An 18,071-nucleotide genomic window follows, 5' to 3' on the forward strand; every position below is an offset into this window, starting at 1 on the left:
CGTCGCAGATACAGATAGATAGATTACTCGACGTCAAACTCTTCTTTTTTTATGGCAAAGGAAGAGGAAAAATATCTCGACTTATACTTGACAAGGGAGGGAGGGCGTCGAAGATACAGATAGATAGATTACTCGACGTCAAACTCTTCTTTTTTTATGGCAAAGGAAGAGGAAAAATATCCCCGCTTATGCTTGACAAGGGAGGGAGTGCGTCGCAGATACAGATAGATAGATTACTCGACGTCAAACTCTTCTTTTTTTTACGGCAAGGGAAGCAGCTCAAGGGCAACAACAGAAGCAAAGATAAAAAGCCCATTAACCGCTGCTCCTGTGGCGAAAACAGAACAGGAGGGCAAATGAGAGGGTCAGTTTCAGATGGCTGGTCGTGATACCCTCAGCCAAACAGCTGCAGACACTCAACACTCCTCACGCTGATCCTAACACCTTCCTCTCCTGCCTTACATCATATCCCTGGAGTCGGGAGGTGTCGTAAGGGTGAAAACTCGTACCCTTCTGAGCCAGGACACAAGAGTTTACACACACATGATTTGTCACTCCAATACACACATATTGTTCAGTATTCTTAACACACACACACACACACACACACACACAATTTGTCAGTCACTCCAACAGACACACACACACTTGTCTAGTACATTCTTAACACACACACACACACACACACACACACACACACACACACACAATTTGTCAGTCACTCCAACAGACACACACACAATTGTCTAGTACATTCTTAACACACACACACACACACACACACACACACACACACACACACACACTTTGTCAGTCACTCCAACACACACATACACAATTGTCTAGTACATTCTTAACACACACACACACACACACACACACACACAATTTGTCAGTCACTCAAACACACACACACATAATTGTCTAGTACATTCTTCACACACACACACACACACACACACACACACACACACACACACACACACACACAATTTGTCAGTCACTCCAACAGACACACACACAATTGTCTAGTACATTCTTAACACACACACACACACACACACACAATTCTTAAATATTCTAAACACACAACACTGACAATTCTTCACAACAACCTTAAAATACGAGTGAGTGGCATTTTCTTGGGGATCAACATGAATCACGGAAATAAATATAAAAATTACTATAAAAGGAATTCTGTGGCTTCTTAACCGAGACGTCGCTGAGAACTGAACCGGCTCGCCCTGACTCACTCATCCCTTCGTATTCTTAAACATTTCGCCACCCAAGCATACACTTGACAAGGCTTTCGTAGGAGTTGTGGGCATTTCCAGGGGTAGTTTTATGACCACTCACACCGTTGCCAGATTGCCGTACTCAGAGCATAGAATTTACCAGTTTCTGACGCCTAACTATTGCCAAGAAACATCAGGATCTAACTCTTTTAACGATAACTATAAATGAGTTTCGTTATTGGAGCCCAGAAGATAGTTTGGGGTAGGAAGTCGGGAAATATAATCGGCTGAGTACGACAATCTGGCAACGTTGACCACTCACAATTTTGACAGGCTTTCGTAGGAGTCTTGGGCATTTCCAGAAGTATTTTTATGACCCTGGTGGTAGTCTGACGCTTCTTCTGTACCATGAACCTAGGAAACACATATTTGACAAGGCTTTTGTAGGAGTTTGTGGCATTTCCAGAAGTATTTTTATGACCCTGGTGGTAGTTTGACGCTTATTCTGTACCATGAACCTAGGAAACACATATTTGACAAGGCTTTCATAAGAGTTTGGGGCATTTCCAGGGGTAGTTTTATGACCCTGGTGGTAGTTTGACGCTTCTTCTGTACCATGAACCTAGGAAACACATATTTGACAAGGCTTTCGTAAGAGTTTGGGGCATTTCCAGGGGTAGTTTTATGACCCTGGTGGTAGCTTGACCCTACTTCTGTGCCATGAATGTGAAAAAACACTCAGAGAACCCAGTTTATCTCCATTTTGGCCTTTGGAAGCAGCTGACGTGAGGCGGAAATGTTTCAAACTAACCACTCATAATTCTGACAGGCTTTCGTAAGAGTCTTGGGCATTTCCAGGGGTAGTTTTATGACCCTGGTGGTAGCTTGACCCTTCTTCTGTGCCATGAATGTGAAAAAACACTCTTGAGAACCTGATTAGTCTCCTTTTTTGGTCTTTGGAAGCAGCTGACGTGAGGCGGAAATGTCTTGGGATAACCACTCTGCATGCGCTTCACCTACAAACCCTTCAAGTTACAGTGAGTCGTGATACGTGAGGCTGATACGATACTTAACACTACGCCTCGGCACTCTCCCTTCCCTCTAATATCAGTAACAGACGTATGGTAAGGTCCGGAAGAGTGCGAGACCAAATAACATGGGAGTATAGCGGGTTACAGAATGTTCAAACGGCTCCCTTCCCTTTGATATCAGTAACAGATGTACGGTAAGGTTCGGAGGAGTGTGGGACCAAATAACATGGGAGTATAGCGGGTTACAGAATATTCAAACAGCTCCCTTCCCTTTAATATCAGTAACAGATGTACGGTAAGGTTCAGAGGAGTGTGGGACCAAATAACATGGGAGTATAGCGGGTTACGGAATATTCAAACGGAAATTATGAACCAAGTTACACAGGACGAAAAAACAAATAGCAAGGCCAAGATTGTACATGTCAACTGGAGTGAAGAGAAATAGCATGAGTGTGTATATCCAGCCCAAGGAAACGGAAAAGAAAGAAAAGATGCATGAAAAAAGAGAAAAAGATGACGACAACGACGATGACAAAGAAGCAACAGAAGAGGAAGAAGAAAAAGAGGAAGAAAAATATAAATAGATGCAAGAAAGAAGATAGAGAGGAAGAAGTAGAAGAAGAAAAAGAGGAAGAAAAAATATAAATCGATGCAATGATAGAAGATGAAGAAGCAAAAGTAGAAGAGGAAGAAGAAGGTGAAGATGATGACAAAGAAGAACAATGACTAAAACAGCAAGAAGAAAAAGAAGAGGAGGAAGTAGAAGAAGAAAAAAAGAGGAAGAAAAAATATAGATGCAAGAAAGATGAAGAAGAAGAAGGTGACCGATGACAAAGAAGAGGAGGAAGTAGAAGAAGAAGGAGAAGGAGAAGAACAAGGATGAGAAGAAACATAAACAGACACATCACTTCCAAAGCTATGAAGTCACAGTGGACCAACCTTGTCTAACTCACTCGGCAGCCATTCAGCCCAGCGTGACATCCATACTACCGTGAGACTCGCCAAGATCAACCTCAGTGGTGTGCAGGACAGGGGTGTGTGTTGTGTTAGGCGTGTTCAAGGTGTGTGGCTGGCAGGTGTGTTGTTGATGTTAGTGGTGGTGTTGGTGCGTGGGTTACCTGAGAAAGGGAAATTAGTTACTTTCATCTCTCACAGGTACGATAATGAGAACATGAATAGACTTTGGGTCCTAGGGAGACTGTATTTTAACCCCTTGACTGTGGATTTCCTACAAGAAGACATCACCAACCTACAGGAATGGATCAAAAAGTGGCTGCTACAATTCAATGAGGAAAAATGTAAAGTCCTGCACCTTGGGAGGGGATATCCAGCACACCAATACCACATGGGAAACACTCCACTATCCACCACAGAGGCAGAGAAAGACCTGGGACTGTATGTTACCAGGCTACCAGTGAAGGGATATCCAGCACACCAATACCACATGGGAAACACTCCACTATCCACCACAGAGGCAGAGAAAGACCTGGGAGTGTATGTTACCAGGCTACCAGTGAAGGGATATCCAGCACACCAATACCACATGGGAAACACTCCACTATCCACCACAGAAACAGAGAAAGACTTGGGAGTGTATGTTACCAGGCTACCAGTTAAGGGATATCCAGCACACCAATACCACATGGGAAACACTCCACTATCCACCACAGAGGCAGAGAAAGACTTGGGAGTGTATGTTACCAGGCTACCAGTGAAGGCGAAATCCATGTCAGTTGCAGAGGACAGGTTAACAGCGCTTCAGAACATATTAGAAGGTTAACAAGAAGTACCGTATATGTTTTGCTCTTAGAAGATTAACCATTCCACTTCTTTCTCTTTCTCTCATCATGGTAGAAGGAAATTAGAGTTCTGTTGATGTAATGAAGTTTTTTTTTACATACTTTCTGTTAACTATTTACAGACTTATTTGATATTTGTGTTTATTGACGAGAAAAAGATAAATTGTTATAAAAAAATAAACAACGACCGACGTACCGTTTCTAAGGTTGAGGGAAGACAAGGCAATGCTCTCTCTCTCTCTCTCTCTCTCTCTCTCTCTCTCTCTCCACCGCCACCCCACGGAGCAACAAAGTGGGAAACAAAACATCGTGAAAACAACAACAAACTCGATAAAAGTGAACCAAAACAAAGAAAGAAATGAAGATGGAGAAGAAAAAGGGGAGGAGGAAAGAAGAGAGAAAAGGAGGAGAAAAATGAGGAAAATGAGGAAGAAAGGAAGAAGAAATGAAGAGAAGGAAGTGAAGAAAAGGAAAAAAGGGAGGAAAAAGAAGAAAAAGAGGAGAAGGAAAGAAGAAAGAGAGAAAAAAGAAGAAAATGAGGAAGAGAGGGAGAAAAAGCAAAGAGGAGGAGGAGGAATGGAGAAGAAAAAGAAGAGGAAAAATATGAGGAAGAGAGGAAGAAAAAAATGAAGAAGAAAGTGGAGAAGAAAACCAAAGAAAGGAGAGAAGAAAAAAAGAGAAGACAAGGAGGAAAAGTTGAAGAAAACCCACAAAATCTTAAGTCTCGGTGAAAAGTGCAAATCATTTTTTTATTTCAAACAATTATGACTGACCTAAAGAAAGCACACACACACACACACACACACACACACACGCACACACCGGTGAATTTTTCCTAGTACCATTAATTTACTGTGAGGAATGACACACACACACACACACACACACACACACAGTAGAAGACAGTTATGCATAGATGAAGACAGACAGACAGACAGACCAGAAATAGCAAAACAGACGTAATAAAACAGACAGACAGCACACACGTTCAACCTCTCTAAAAAAAATAAAAAATAAAAAACATCAGAGGAACGACACACACACACACATACACACGCGCACACACACACTGCGAGTCTCTTTATGGACCAGACAGCAGTACAAAAATAGTTCCCGCTACGCCATTATGCACCTACCTCTTTTTATTTCTTTATCTAACTCTATTTATCATCAGCGCTAAGTAGATCGTCTTAAAGCTAAGTGGTCGCTCTCCTTTCTAGTTTATTTTTACGATTTTCTTTCTTTTTTTCTCCGCCGCCTCATCATTATTCTCGTCCCTGTTTTTCCCTTTCCTTCTTCTTCTCCTCTTCATTTTTGTCATCCTCTTCCTCTTCCTCCTCCTCCTCTTCCTCTTTTTCCCTCCACCTATTCCTCTTCCTCCTCCTCTTTTTCCCTCAATCTGTTCCACCTCTTCCTTGTCCTTCACTCCTCTTTTTTCCTCTTCCTTCTCCTCCTCTCCTTCCTTCTTTTCACTCTTCTTTTTTCCTTCTCCTCCTCCATCTCTTCCCTCAACCTTCCTCTGTTTTCTCCCTCTTTTTTTTTTCCTCTTCTTCTTTCTTCTCCTCCATTTTCTCTCTTCCTCCTCCTCATTATCATCCTCTCCTTCCTTCCTTCCTTCTCTCTTTCTCTCTCCATCTCAATTTTTATCTCCATCTATTTCCTCTTCCATTAACTTTTCCTATATTTTCCCTCTCCATCTTTCTTTCCTCCACATCCTTTTTCTCTCTTCCCTTTCCTCTCCCTCTCCACCCTACATTCCATTCATTATTTCCTAGTCTCTTTCCGCTTCATTTTTATTCATTCTCTCTTTCTCATTCACCCTTACTTACTCACTCAACCATCCACTCGTCAACCAATCACGTCCCATCTCCACCACACACAACTCCTTCCATACGAGTCGCCCCTCACTTAAGTAGGTCATGTACGTGTCTGTATGTGTTTGTGTGTGTGTTGAAACCAGGGGTGAAAGTAAGATTAGATTCTTTCCGGTACTATCTTCAAAAGTGTACCCCTGCATACCGGCTGTAGACAGCTGTATTTCTTCCCGGTATGGTGTACTCCTGTGCACGCGACACTGACTGTCACTCGTCCAGAACCCGTGAGAAACTGAGAATGCGAGCCACTCAGGCAGTGCTGTCAACTCTGATGGACGAAAATACGAGAGATTGGGTATCCAAATCCGCCAAATATAATGAGCTACTTTGCAATACGAGCGTTTCATGTTAACAAGCAAATCCTATCGCCTGGTAGGTAGCCAGGGGTGAAAGTTGTGTCTTCAAAAGCGTACCCCTGCGTACCGACTGTAGACGGCTGTATATCTCTTACCGGTACTGCGTATCAGCTTACTTTCACCCCTAGTTGAAACCTGTCAAGTTGTGTAGAAGTCGGGTATTACTCAAACGAAGCCTGGGTGCATATTTTAAAGGGGGGACTCGTGTGTTAATGGCACTATCCTATGAGGAGGTCAAGTTTAAGCCTTGGTCCAGCATATCACAGGCTTAGGAGAGGGACTTTGGCGTGTGTGGATGTGTGGAATAATGGAGAAGACATGGAATGTGGAGAGAGTGTGAATAAAGGAGAGGGGAGGGATAGGGTGAATAAAGGAAAGGAGAGAGAGGACTAAGAGAGAGAGAGAGATAGAGGATAAAATGAAAAGAGAGATAGGGATTAAGAATGGAATGTGAGGTGAAGGACAGAAAGGGAGAGAATAAAGAGGAAGAAGAGTAAAGGAAGAGAGAGAGAGAGAGAGAGAGAGAGAGAGAGAGAGAGAGAGAGAGAGAGAGAGAGAGAGAGAGAGAGAGAGAGAGAGAGAGAGAGAGAGAGAGCGTGTGGAATGGAAAATCTGAATCTGTGTAAGTGTTAAAAATCTCTTGCGACAGATCTTTAAGTATTTCGAACACACACACACACACACACACACACACACACTGATGGTGACGATGAAACAAAAAACAAACAAAAAACAGCTGATGACTTTTTTTTCTTTTAACTTAAGGAAAAAACAAGGAAAACAATGTAGCCACTAACACACACACACACACACACACTGACGAGGACGAAACAAAACAAATAAAACAAAAACAAAAAAACAGCTGATGACGTATTTTTCTTTTAACTTAAGGAAAAAACAAGGAAAACAATGTAGCCGCTAAGACTCTGATGCTGATGCTGATGATATTTTTTCTTGATCAGCTGACCAAGACAAATAGAGAAAGAAGAAGGAAAAACAGGAAAATTAAGAATACAAACAAAATCATTAACAAAAAAAGAAAAAGAAAAAGAGAAGGAAAACAAAAACAAAACCTCAAAATAAACAAAAAAAAAGGAAAAATCAGGAAAATCAAACAAAAAGAAAATCTAGAAAAAACAGAAAAACAAAAAATAAGAAAAAATCAGGAAAATTAAGAAAATAAACAAAAACAAAAGAAAACAATAAAAAGGAAAACAAAAAACAAAGACAAAAAGTAAAGAAAAATTGGGAAAATAAAAAAATAAAAAGGAAAATCAAGAAAATAAACAAAAGAAAACAATAAAAAGAAAAAAAACAACAAAAATAAAACAGAGGAAAAATATCAGGAAAATCAACTACACACACAAACAAACAAACAACAACAATCGGTCAATCAATTCTTTACTTGGAGACAAAAAATTACCCCCAAAAAAATTAGGTAAGTCCCCCACGAGATACATATAAACAAGGGACACATTATGAACAAACAAACAAACAAACAAACAATATGTATAAGTAATAATGGCCGACAATTTTGAGTGAGCGTGAAAAAAAAAAAAAGTGTCAGTTGGTCAGTCGGTCAGTCAATCGGTTAAGCATTTAGCCAGGCAAGTCATCAGTTAGTTGGTTAGTTAGTCAGCCAGTCAGTCAGTCTCATTCTTTTAAACATTTAGTAGGTCAGTTAGCCAGTCAGTCAGTCAGTCACTCAGTCAAAAATTCAGTCAGCATTCTCAGCCATCAGTTAATAAGTCAGTCAGTGAGTTAGTCAGCCAGTCAGTTAGTCAGTCAATCATTCAGTCAAGAAGTTCAACCATCATTCAGTTAAGTCAGTCAGTCAGTTAATCAGTTATTCAACCAATCACTCAGTTAGTCAGCCAGTCAGTCAAGCATTCAGTCAACAAGCTCAGCCATCATCCAGTTAAGTCAGTCAGCCAGTCAGTCTAACCTACTCAGTTAAATCTTTGTTAATATTACCAACCAGTCACCAGTCAATCAGTCAACATCACAACTAATAATTTTTCAACCTCATCACTAAAACATCGCCCAGTCAGTCAGTCAGTCAGTGAATGTGTGATGAAGTTTGACAGTCACAACCTTCACCAGTCACCACTACCAGTCATCACATCATCAGCAGCAGCAGCATAGTCACCACTCGCTCATCACCAGTCAGACAGCCACTCAGTCACCACCTCTGTCGGAAATAACCCGTAGAGTCATCACCAAACAGCTCCTTACTCATCACCAATACTAAGAGATAGCCCCTTACTGACATCATCACCGGCTCAATATCACCACTCAGCTCCTCTTTCATCACCAATACTAACAAAGAACCCTCTACTGACATCACAGGCTCAATATCACCACTCAGACATCACCAAACACCCACTTACTAAGCCCTTTCATCACCGTAACCACAAAAAATAACCCTTTTTAGTCACCACCACCACCACTACCAATACTACAAGTCACCACCTCGCTCACCACCATGTATCACCACTCACGCATCACCAGGTCAGTGTTCGTGGTCACTCATCCCCTCGAGGTGTGCTATCCCCATCATGAGAACGACGCCCGCCAGCAAGGCCACGACCTCCGCGACCGACTGCCAGAAACGCGTGTTCTCGAGGAGCTCCGGAATGACCGACACCGTGGCGATGTATATGAAGCCCCCGGCGGTGAATGGCAGCACCCACGCCACCGCTGACTCATCTGGGGGAAGTGGAATGGGGGTTAGCGTAAGGGGGAGAGGGACGGAAGGAAGGAGGGAGGAAATGGAAAATGCAAATGATGGCTAGAAAGGTATATATAGGGTTGTAGAATGAAGAAATGAAGAAGGGAGGGAGAAGGAGAGAAGAAAAGAAAGATAACTGGACAAATGAGAGAAAGGCATATGGAAGGAAATAAGAAAATAATGTACAAAAAAGGAGAATGTGAATGAAGGAGGGAAGGAAGGAGGGAATGAGAGAGTGCAACAAAAAATAGTGTGAATGATGACTTAAAAAAAAAGACAATGATAACAATGAATTAAAACAGAAAATAGAGAGCAATAGATAAATAGAAATAGACAGCAATATAAATGTGTGTGTGTGTGTGTGTGAGGGAGATAAAAAGAATAATGAATAGATGAATGACAGAAGATACAGAGAGGACGATAAAATTGGGTGTGTAATGAAGTAGAGTGTGAGGGAGAGAAGAGAGAAAGACACATTGGTAGACAAATGAAAAGAAATAAAAAAGGCTGTATAATGAAAGTGTGAGACCAAGAAGAGTGACAATTAAAATGAGTGTGGAATGAAGTAGAGTGTGAGGGAGAGAAGAGAGAAAGAGCGAGTGAGAAAGACACACCGGTAGACAGATGAAAAGAAATAAAAAAAAAGGCTGTGTAATGAATGTTTAAGACGAAGACAAAAAAGTGAAATATTTCCCTCCAAACATCTATTTTTACCACTGATACTCAACCTAGCCCCCCCCACCACCACCACCACCATGCGTACCTGCCCCTTCCGCCAAGAGTGATATACAGGTGCCGGTTAGAGCCCCAAGCGCCGTCACCAGCTGCAGCATCATCGCCTGTGTGAGAGAGAGGGAGAGAGAAAAGATTTGTAAGATGAATTAAAAACAAACATGATGCCTAACCTAATCTAACAAAACTTGACCTAAACTAATCTAACAAAACTTAACCTAACCTAACTTGACATAACCTAGTAGAACAAAACTTGTCCTACACTAATCTAGCACAACTTAACCTAACCTAACTTTCCTAATTAACCTATTCTTCCCTTTCTTCACACACACACACACACACACACACACACACACACACACACACACACATACATACATACATCCTCCACACATCCTCATTAATTTCTTCCTCCACATTCCACATCCACATTCAGTTCTGCGCCCGTGATTTTCCCTCTGATAACCTGTTTTAATATTGGGAGTATTGGATTAGGCTCGGTCAAGTTAGGTTAGGTTAAGTTTTATTAGATTAGGTTAGGCCAAGTTAGGTCTGGTTAAGTTTTGTTAAATTAAGTAAGGTTAGGTTAGGTTAAATTTTGTTAGATTCAGTTGGGTCGTTAGGTTAGATTAACTTTTGTTAGATTTGGTTAGGTAAAGTTAGGTTAAGTTTTGTTAAATTAGTTTAAGTTGTTTTGTTAGATTAGGTTAGTTAAGTTTTGTTAGCTTCAGTTAGGTCGTTAGGTTAGATTAAGTTTTGTTAGATTTGGTTAGGTCAACTTAGATTAAGTTGTTAGATTAGTTTAGGTCATTTTTAGATTAGGTTAGGTCAAGTTAGTAAGTTTTGTTAGATTGTTAGGTCATTAGGTTAGGTTAAGTTTTGTTATATTTGGTAAAGTCAAGTTAGTATAAGTTTTGTTGGATTAGTTTAGGTCATTTTGTTAGATTAGGTTAGGTCAAGTTAGATTAGAAGTTTTGTTAGATTCAGTTAGGTCATTAGGTTAGATTAAGTTTTGTTAGATTTGGTTAGGTCAAGTTAGTATAAGTTTTGTTAGATTAGTTTAGGTCATTTTGTTAGATTAGGTTAGGTCAAGTTTTGTTAGATTAAGTTAGGCATTATTATTATCATTACCCCCCCCCCCCCCCACCACCACACACACACACACACACACGCACCTTTCTTCTGCTACACCCAGACTGGAGGAGGATGGCAAAGTCCCCGATCTCATGTGGAATCTCGTGAAGGAAGATGGTGAGCGTGGTGACTGTTCCCACACTCTTGCCCGCCAGGAAGGACGCACCAATGGCCAGCCCGTCGGTGAGGTTGTGCGTGAAGTCTGCCGCCAAGTTGAGGTAGCCAGCGACCTTGATTGTGCCTGTGTGGGGATGACTGGTTCAGGCTAGGTAGGGGCAGTTAGGGATGGGTGGGTAGGGTTTTTTTTACAGCAAGGGAGGTAGTGTGTGTGTGTGACGGAGGGAGAGGGAGGGAGGGAGAAAATAAAAACAGAGAGATGGGATGGAAAGTAAAGAGGAGATGTGGAAGAAAAATAATGATAATAATAATAATAATGTGTGTGTCTGTGTGTGTGTGTGTGTGTGTGTGTGTAATTTACCTCTTGGTCTGCTGCAGGTCTCTCTCAAGATTGCCATCATACGTGCTAGAAATGTTGTAATTACCGCTATACTGTGCCCTAAATGTGCACTCGTTAGGAGCCGCTATTCCCAAGATTATCCAAATCCTAATCTAACAAAATTTATCCTAACCTAACAAAATCTAATCTAACAAAACTTAACATAATCAAACTTTACCTAACCTAACCAAACTTAACCTTATCTAACAAAACTGAATCTAACCTAACTTCACCTAACCTAATCTAACTTCACCTACCTTAACCTAACTTCAACTAACCTAATCTAACTTCACCAAATCTAATCCAACTTCACCTACCTTAACCTAACTTCACCTAACCTAATCTAACGACCTAGCCTAATCCAATATGACCTGTCCCCCCCAACTGCCAAAATATGATGTGCTAGACTGCCGTTATTAATTCATTTTCCTTACTGGCCAAAAAAGATTTATCCGTCGGTGAAATGAGTGTTTTAAGGGATATATATATTCACCTAAAATCAAGCTGAGTTAACCCTTAGATGGCAGCAGTATTTGAAGTAGCTCCCCCAGAAGTAAACAGTCTCTATATAGTCACTGCCAACCTTAGGACCATAGCATAAATATAGTTACGCCACATACTAGATGTTTTAACTATCGTCTATGTATGGATTCTACCGCAGTCTGGAAGTGTTGTTATATTTCTGCCACTCAAAACTGACTGACTGAATTTTAGATCATCTATATAGAGTTCCGCCGTCGTCTAAGGGTTAACCACAACAAAGCTAACAAAACTAAATCTAACCAAACTTAATCTAACCTAACGACCTAACCTAGTCTAACAAAAATTAACCTAATAGGTAATTGTGGAGATTGAGTCCGTGCCTCCAAAATACAATATTACGCCTCCATGTTATAGTTAAGGGACAGAATACATGCCCCTCAACCATAATATGAAGGCACAAGTACTTAAAAGTAAAGAAAAAGACCTAATCCCCAAACTTTACACAACCTAACCTCTAACAGGGGGGCTTCACCCCCCTCCTAACCAGGGGGGGGGGCACAGCCCCCCTGGACCCCCCCTCCACATGTATGATGCACTGTTAAAAATAGAGAAGTACAACAGTATGTGAGACCTTGGAAAGCTTATTATTCTCGTGGGGGCAATATTGGAGGAGCGTAGTGACTCGCCATGTTTACCACCTAATCTAACCTAATCCAACCTGACCCGTCCCCCCCACTGCCAAAATGTTATGTGCTACGGTAGTCTGCCCTTATTTCCATATTAGCCAAAAAAGATTTATCCGTCAATGAATTGAGTGTTTTAAGGGATTTACGTTCACCTAAAACTGAGTTCACAGCATCCACAAAATTAAGACATGTGAAAAAATGGTTGAAAAATTATGAAACTATGAATCTTGCTTAACCTGTAAAGAACACAATTAGGTACACACACACACACACACACACACACACACACACACACACACACACACACACACACACCTTCGCTCTTCTTGTCGGCTTGCTTCCCACCGTTCTTCTTCTTCTCACTCTTCTTCTTGTCTCCATCTTTCTCTCCCTTCTTCCCTTTCTCCTCTCCCTTCGCCGCGTCGCCGTTCGCCGCGTTCACCAAGTGTGTGTGTCCGTGCGAGTGGCCGTGACCGCCCTTAAAAATCCTCACAATCTTCTCGACAACCAAAAACGCGATGATACCCCCAAGAACAGCCAACCCAATGCTCATATCATGCCCATGGCCTTCTCCTGACGCCTCCGAGTGTGAGTGCGAATGTGAGTGTGAGTGTGAGTGCGAGTGTGAGTCAGAGGAAGCCTTAGCCATGAGTGCATGTGGTATGAGGTGAAGGAATGCATCGCCGAGGAGACCCCCAGAAGCGAACGCAAGGAGGACTTTGAGGTACGGCTGGTGTTCCTTGCTATTAGTGACGGGGATGAAGAAGAGTATGAGGTAGGGTGCGATGCTGATGGCTAGGGTGGCGGTGAGAGCCTCGAGCCACACACTGGACCTGGGCGGGGCAGCGGGGGACTTGGTATGGGGGTGGGGGTCGCTATGGGAATGGGAATGGGGGTCGCTATGGGAATGGGAATGGGGGTCACTATGGGAATGGGGGGTATGTTCTCCCTCTCCCACCCCTCCCCCCCCATCCCCATCCTCCTGGTATGGGTCATTAGCTTGTTTACTCCATTTAAAAGCCGGTGGTTCCTCGTGGGCGTGTCCGTGGGAATGGGCGTGGGCGTGGTCGTGGGAGTGTCCATGCCCACATACCAGAGGGAGGGAGAAAAATATGAAGACCACTAGTATGATAGGAACCACCACTCGTAAGAGCACCCGGGTCATCTTGCAGGGTCAGAGGTCACGGGGGGTGGTCAGGTTGGGGTCACGCGAGGTCACACAGATGGTGGTTAGACGTGGCACACACACACTCGACTGGTTCTGGTGGAGTGGTGGACTGGTGGCTCTTCTTCCTCTTCTTTTGACCTCCTGTGGTGTGGTGCTCTTCTTCTTCCTCTTCTTTGGACCTGTAGCTCTCCTCTTCCTCCTCTTCTTTGGCCCTGTATCACTCCTCTTCTTCCTCTTCTCTTTCTTCTTTTGTCTCTACGTATTTATTTTTTTCTTTATCTTCTTTTTTCTCCTCTTCTTCCTCTTCTTTGGACCTGTAGCTCTCCTCTTCCTCCTCTTCTTCCTCTTCTTCGGCCCTGTATCACTCCTCTTCTTCCTCTTCTTCTCTTTCTTCTTTTGTCTCTATACGTATTTATTTTTTTCTTTATCTTCTTTTTTCTCCTCCTCTTCCTCTTCTTTGGCCCTGTATCACTCCTCTTCTTCCTCTTCTCTTTCTTCTTTTGTCTCTACGTATTTATTTTTTTCTTTATCTTCTTTTTTCTCCTCCTCTTCCTCTTCTTTGGACCTGTAGCTCTCCTCTTCCTCTTCTTTGGCCCTGTATCACTCCTCTTCTTCCTCTTCTTCTTTTTCTTCTTTTGTCTCTACGTATTTATTTTTTTCTTTATCTTCTTTTTTCTCCTCTTCTTCCTCTTCTTTGGACCTGTAGCTCTCCTCTTCCTCCTCTTCTTCCTCTACTTTGGCCCTTCTTCTTTTTCTTCTTCTTTTGCCTCTATGTATTTACTTCTTTTCTTAGTCTTCTTTTTTTCTCCTCCTCCTCTTCTTCTTCTTCCTCCTGTGGCACTCCTCCTCCTCTTCTTCTTCTTCTTCCTCTTCTTTTGACGTGTACGGTGTGTCAGTTCTTCCTCTTCTTCTTCTTTGGACTTGTAGCTTCTTCTTCTTCTTCTTCTTCTCTTTTCTTTATCTTCTCTTTCTTCTATACTTCCCTTTTTTTCTTTTTCTTCTTCTTTCTTTCCTTCCTCTTCTTCTTCTTCCCTTTAATTCCTTCCTCTTAATTCTTCTCTTTCCTTCCTCTTCTTCTCTCTTTCATTCAATCCTCTTCTCTCTTTCCTTCCTCTTCTTCTTCTTCTTTCCTTCCTCGATCTACTTCTTCCTCTTCTTCTTTTCTAGACGACCTTATTTTTACTTATTATTGTTCTCTTTCACATGTATTAATAGTTGTATAATCTCACTCTGTCCTGCCTGGGGGTAGGGATGGCATGTTCCCCTTGTTGTTTACCTGCAACAATAAACTATCAATCAATCAATTAATTCTTCCTTTATTCATATTTTGCCTTTTTCTCATTTTCTTCATAAATTTGTTTTTTTAGTCTCCATATATAGGCCTACTTTTTTTCTCTCCTTTCCCATTATTTTTCTCATTCTGCCATTCAACAAAGTTCCCCCGTGTACATTATTCTTCTTTATTCAATTTCTCCCTCTCCCTCCCTTTCGTTCCCTGCACACGTGTCTAATAATTGATGGCTTATGTAAAATGTTTCGTGTGAAGTCGAATGTGTGTGACCTCGTGTGGGGTGCCCGCTGTACGATGACTGGCCTCCTCGCGTGACGGTCCGGGGGGTAGATTTATATACATTTACATAGAAAATCAGACCACACAGACCCCATGGTCCAGACTAGGTGGTCTGTCCTTAAACCTAAGTGATTCTACATTAACCAGAAGGCTCCAAAACGTTGCATTTCAACTCGTTAATATCAAGTTGAAGGAAGTGACGGTCGAGCTTGTTTTTGAAGGAGTCAATCTTGTTACACGTACTGGACCACTGATGGTGGAAGCTTATTCCATTCTCGCACTACAACGTTGGTATAGAAAAATTTGGTGCAGTCTGAATTTACTTGTCTACATTTGAGTTTTACGCCATTGTTCCTCGTTCGCAAAGTGTCATCGATCATAAACAATGTTGATGTCTACATTCGTGAAACCATTAAGTATTTTAAAACATTCGATCAGTTTTCCTCGGAGGCGACGTTTCTCAAGAGAGAACATGTTAAGGGTGGAAAGCCTTCGTAAGATTTGTTGCGCAAGGAAGGGATCATTTTTGTTGCCCGACGCTGAACACCTTCTAATTTAGCAATGTCCTGTGCATGGTGGGCAGACCAAAACTGTACCGCATATTCCAAGTGGGGTCTGACTGAACTATTGTAGAGCGGAAGTATTACATCTTTATTCTTGAATCAAAAGTTTCTTTTAATGAAGCCCAACATTCTGTTCGCTTTATTTGCAGCATCGATGCATTGATGTGAGAATTTGAGGTTTGATGCGATTTTGACCCCCAGGTCTGCAAATTTACTATTGCGATTATTGAGTCCAACATCCACGTCGTTGATGTAAATAATGAAGAGCACTGGGCCAAGAACCGAGCCCTGAGGGACGCCGCTAGTGACCGGTCCCCGCTCTGAGTTAAATCCGTCAATCACCACTTTGTTGTCTGTTGCTCAACCAATTCGCGATCCATTGGTTTACTTGACCATCAATACCTATTTGCTTTAATTTATAAAGTAATTTATGATGTGGGACTTTATCAAACGCTTTCTGGAAATCAAGATAGACTGCGTCCAATGATTTGGTTACGTCATAAACTGAGAAGAGGTCATTATAAAAGGTCAATAGGTTTGATTGGCAGGATCTTTTGTTACGGAAGCTATGTTGTGAATCCCCAATTAATGAGTGGTTTTCGAGGTAACTCACAATTTTGTCTCTAATTATGTTCTCAAGTAGCTTACCTACAACTGAAGGTCACACACACAAACACAGGTCGGTATTAAAAGACAGTTTCGCTTCCCACATCAGCTATTTCTAAAGGTCAAAGCGGGGCTCAGTCGGGTTCCAATGAGTGTTTCTTCAGGTTCATGGTACAGAGGAAGGGTTAAACTACCACCAGGGTCATAAAACTACTACTGGAAATGCCCACAACTCTAACGGAAGCCTTGTCAAATATGTGTTTCCTAGGTTCAGGGTACAGAAGAAGGGTTAAACTACCATCAGGGTCACAAAACTACTCCTGGAAATGGCCACAACTCTTACGAAAGCCTTGTCAAATATGTGTTTCTTATGTTAATGGTACAGAGGAAGGGCCTAACTACCACCCGGGTCATAAGACTACTCCTGGAAATGGCCACAACTCTTACGAAAGCCTTGTCAAATATGTTTCTTATATTAATGGTACAGAAGAAGGGCCAAATTACCACCAGGGTCATAAGACTACTCCTGGAAATGGCCACAATTCCTACGAAAGCCTTGTCAAATATGTGTTTCTTATATTAATGGTACAGAGGAAGGGCCAAATTACCACCAGGGTCATAAGACTACTCCTGGAAATGGCCACAACTCCTACGAAAGCCTTGTCAAATATGTGTTTCTTATATTAATGGTACAGAGGAAGGGCCAAATTACCACCAGGGTCATAAGACTACTCCTGGAAATGGCCACAACTCCTACGAAAGCCTTGTCAAATATGTGTTTCTTATATTAATGGTACAGAGGAAGGGCCAAATTACCACCAGGGTCATAAGACTACTCCTGGAAATGGCCACAACTCCTACGAAAGCCTTGTCAAATATGTGTTTCTTATATTAATGGTACAGAGGAAGGGCCAAATTACCACCAGGGTCATAAGACTACTCCTGGAAATGGCCACAACTCCTACGAAAGCCTTGTCAAATATGTGTTTCTTATATTAATGGTACAGAGGAAGGGCCAAATTACCACCAGGGTCTTAAGACTACTCCTGAAACCCTTGTCAAATATGTGTTCTTGGATGGCGGTGTCTTATAATATTACCGTCAGACACACAGGGCCAATTTTACAGACTAACACAGTGGCTTTGTAATCACCCGAACCAAACTATTCAATCCTCTACACTCCATAATGGTTAGGTTTTCGACGCAACACCTGATACACAAAAGATTTCCCCATTTGCTTTCCTTAAATTACTGAACTTAAATATGACCACCAAACATTGTAAGAGGAATTTTCTAAGTCTTTGGTGTTGGTTTGGAGGCTTATTAACACCATGACTGTGGATTTCCTACCAGAACATATCACCAAGCTACATGAATGGAACAAAAAGTGGCTGCTACAATTCAGTGAAGAAAAATGTAAAGTCCTGCACCTTGGGAGGGGATATCCAGCACACCAATACCACATGGGAAACACTCCACTATCCACCACAGAGGCAGAGAAAGACCTGGGAGTGTATGTTACCAGGCTACCAGTGAAGGGGCAGGATACACACACCACAATACTCACAATACCACCACCACCACCCACACAGAAGCAGAAAGAGGCA

At 41.9% G+C, this 18,071-nt stretch overlaps 1 protein-coding gene and 1 long non-coding RNA gene across 7 annotated transcripts; both read right to left on the reverse strand.

Annotated features, from left to right (window-relative positions):
- Nucleotides 1-672: 672 nt before the first annotated feature.
- Nucleotides 673-13,879, reverse strand: LOC126984608 (protein catecholamines up-like). 6 transcript variants are annotated; one of them, XR_007737128.1, is made up of 5 exons: nt 12,873-13,879; nt 10,934-11,133; nt 9,790-9,865; nt 3,951-9,004; nt 673-3,752 (listed from the first exon to the last, which is right to left on the reverse strand). XR_007737128.1 is itself a non-coding variant. In XM_050838397.1 (4 exons), the coding sequence occupies exons 1-4, from the start codon at nt 13,720-13,722 to the stop codon at nt 8,808-8,810; spliced, it is 1,323 nt and encodes a 440-aa protein (XP_050694354.1). In that variant the 5' UTR covers nt 13,723-13,879; the 3' UTR covers nt 673-8,807. The 6 variants fall into 6 exon arrangements, 1 of the variants encoding a protein (XP_050694354.1); XR_007737125.1 differs by having other exon boundaries at nt 673-3,653; nt 3,753-9,004; XR_007737129.1 differs by having other exon boundaries at nt 673-1,649; nt 1,858-9,004.
- On the reverse strand, nt 673-18,004 carry LOC126984609 (uncharacterized). Its single transcript, XR_007737130.1, has 2 exons — nt 17,895-18,004; nt 673-3,578 (listed from the first exon to the last, which is right to left on the reverse strand). It is a non-coding gene; the product is annotated as an uncharacterized LOC126984609 (long non-coding RNA).
- Between the last annotated feature and the right edge of the window lie 67 nt (nt 18,005-18,071).

This window comes from Eriocheir sinensis, chromosome 57 (assembly GCF_024679095.1).
Source record: "Eriocheir sinensis breed Jianghai 21 chromosome 57, ASM2467909v1, whole genome shotgun sequence".
Classification (NCBI taxonomy): domain Eukaryota; kingdom Metazoa; phylum Arthropoda; class Malacostraca; order Decapoda; family Varunidae; genus Eriocheir; species Eriocheir sinensis.

Coding starts and splice junctions, on each gene's coding strand:
- LOC126984608 (XM_050838397.1), bottom strand. CDS start 13,722: ATGACCCGGGTGCTCTTACGAGTGGTGGTTCCTATCATACTAGTGGTC. Junction 11,134..12,872: donor AGCCGACAAGAAGAGCGAAG/GTGTGTGTGTGT, acceptor ATCCCCACACAG/GCACAATCAAGGTCGCTGGC. Junction 9,005..9,789: donor ACTCTTGGCGGAAGGGGCAG/GTACGCATGGTG, acceptor CACTTCCCCCAG/ATGAGTCAGCGGTGGCGTGG.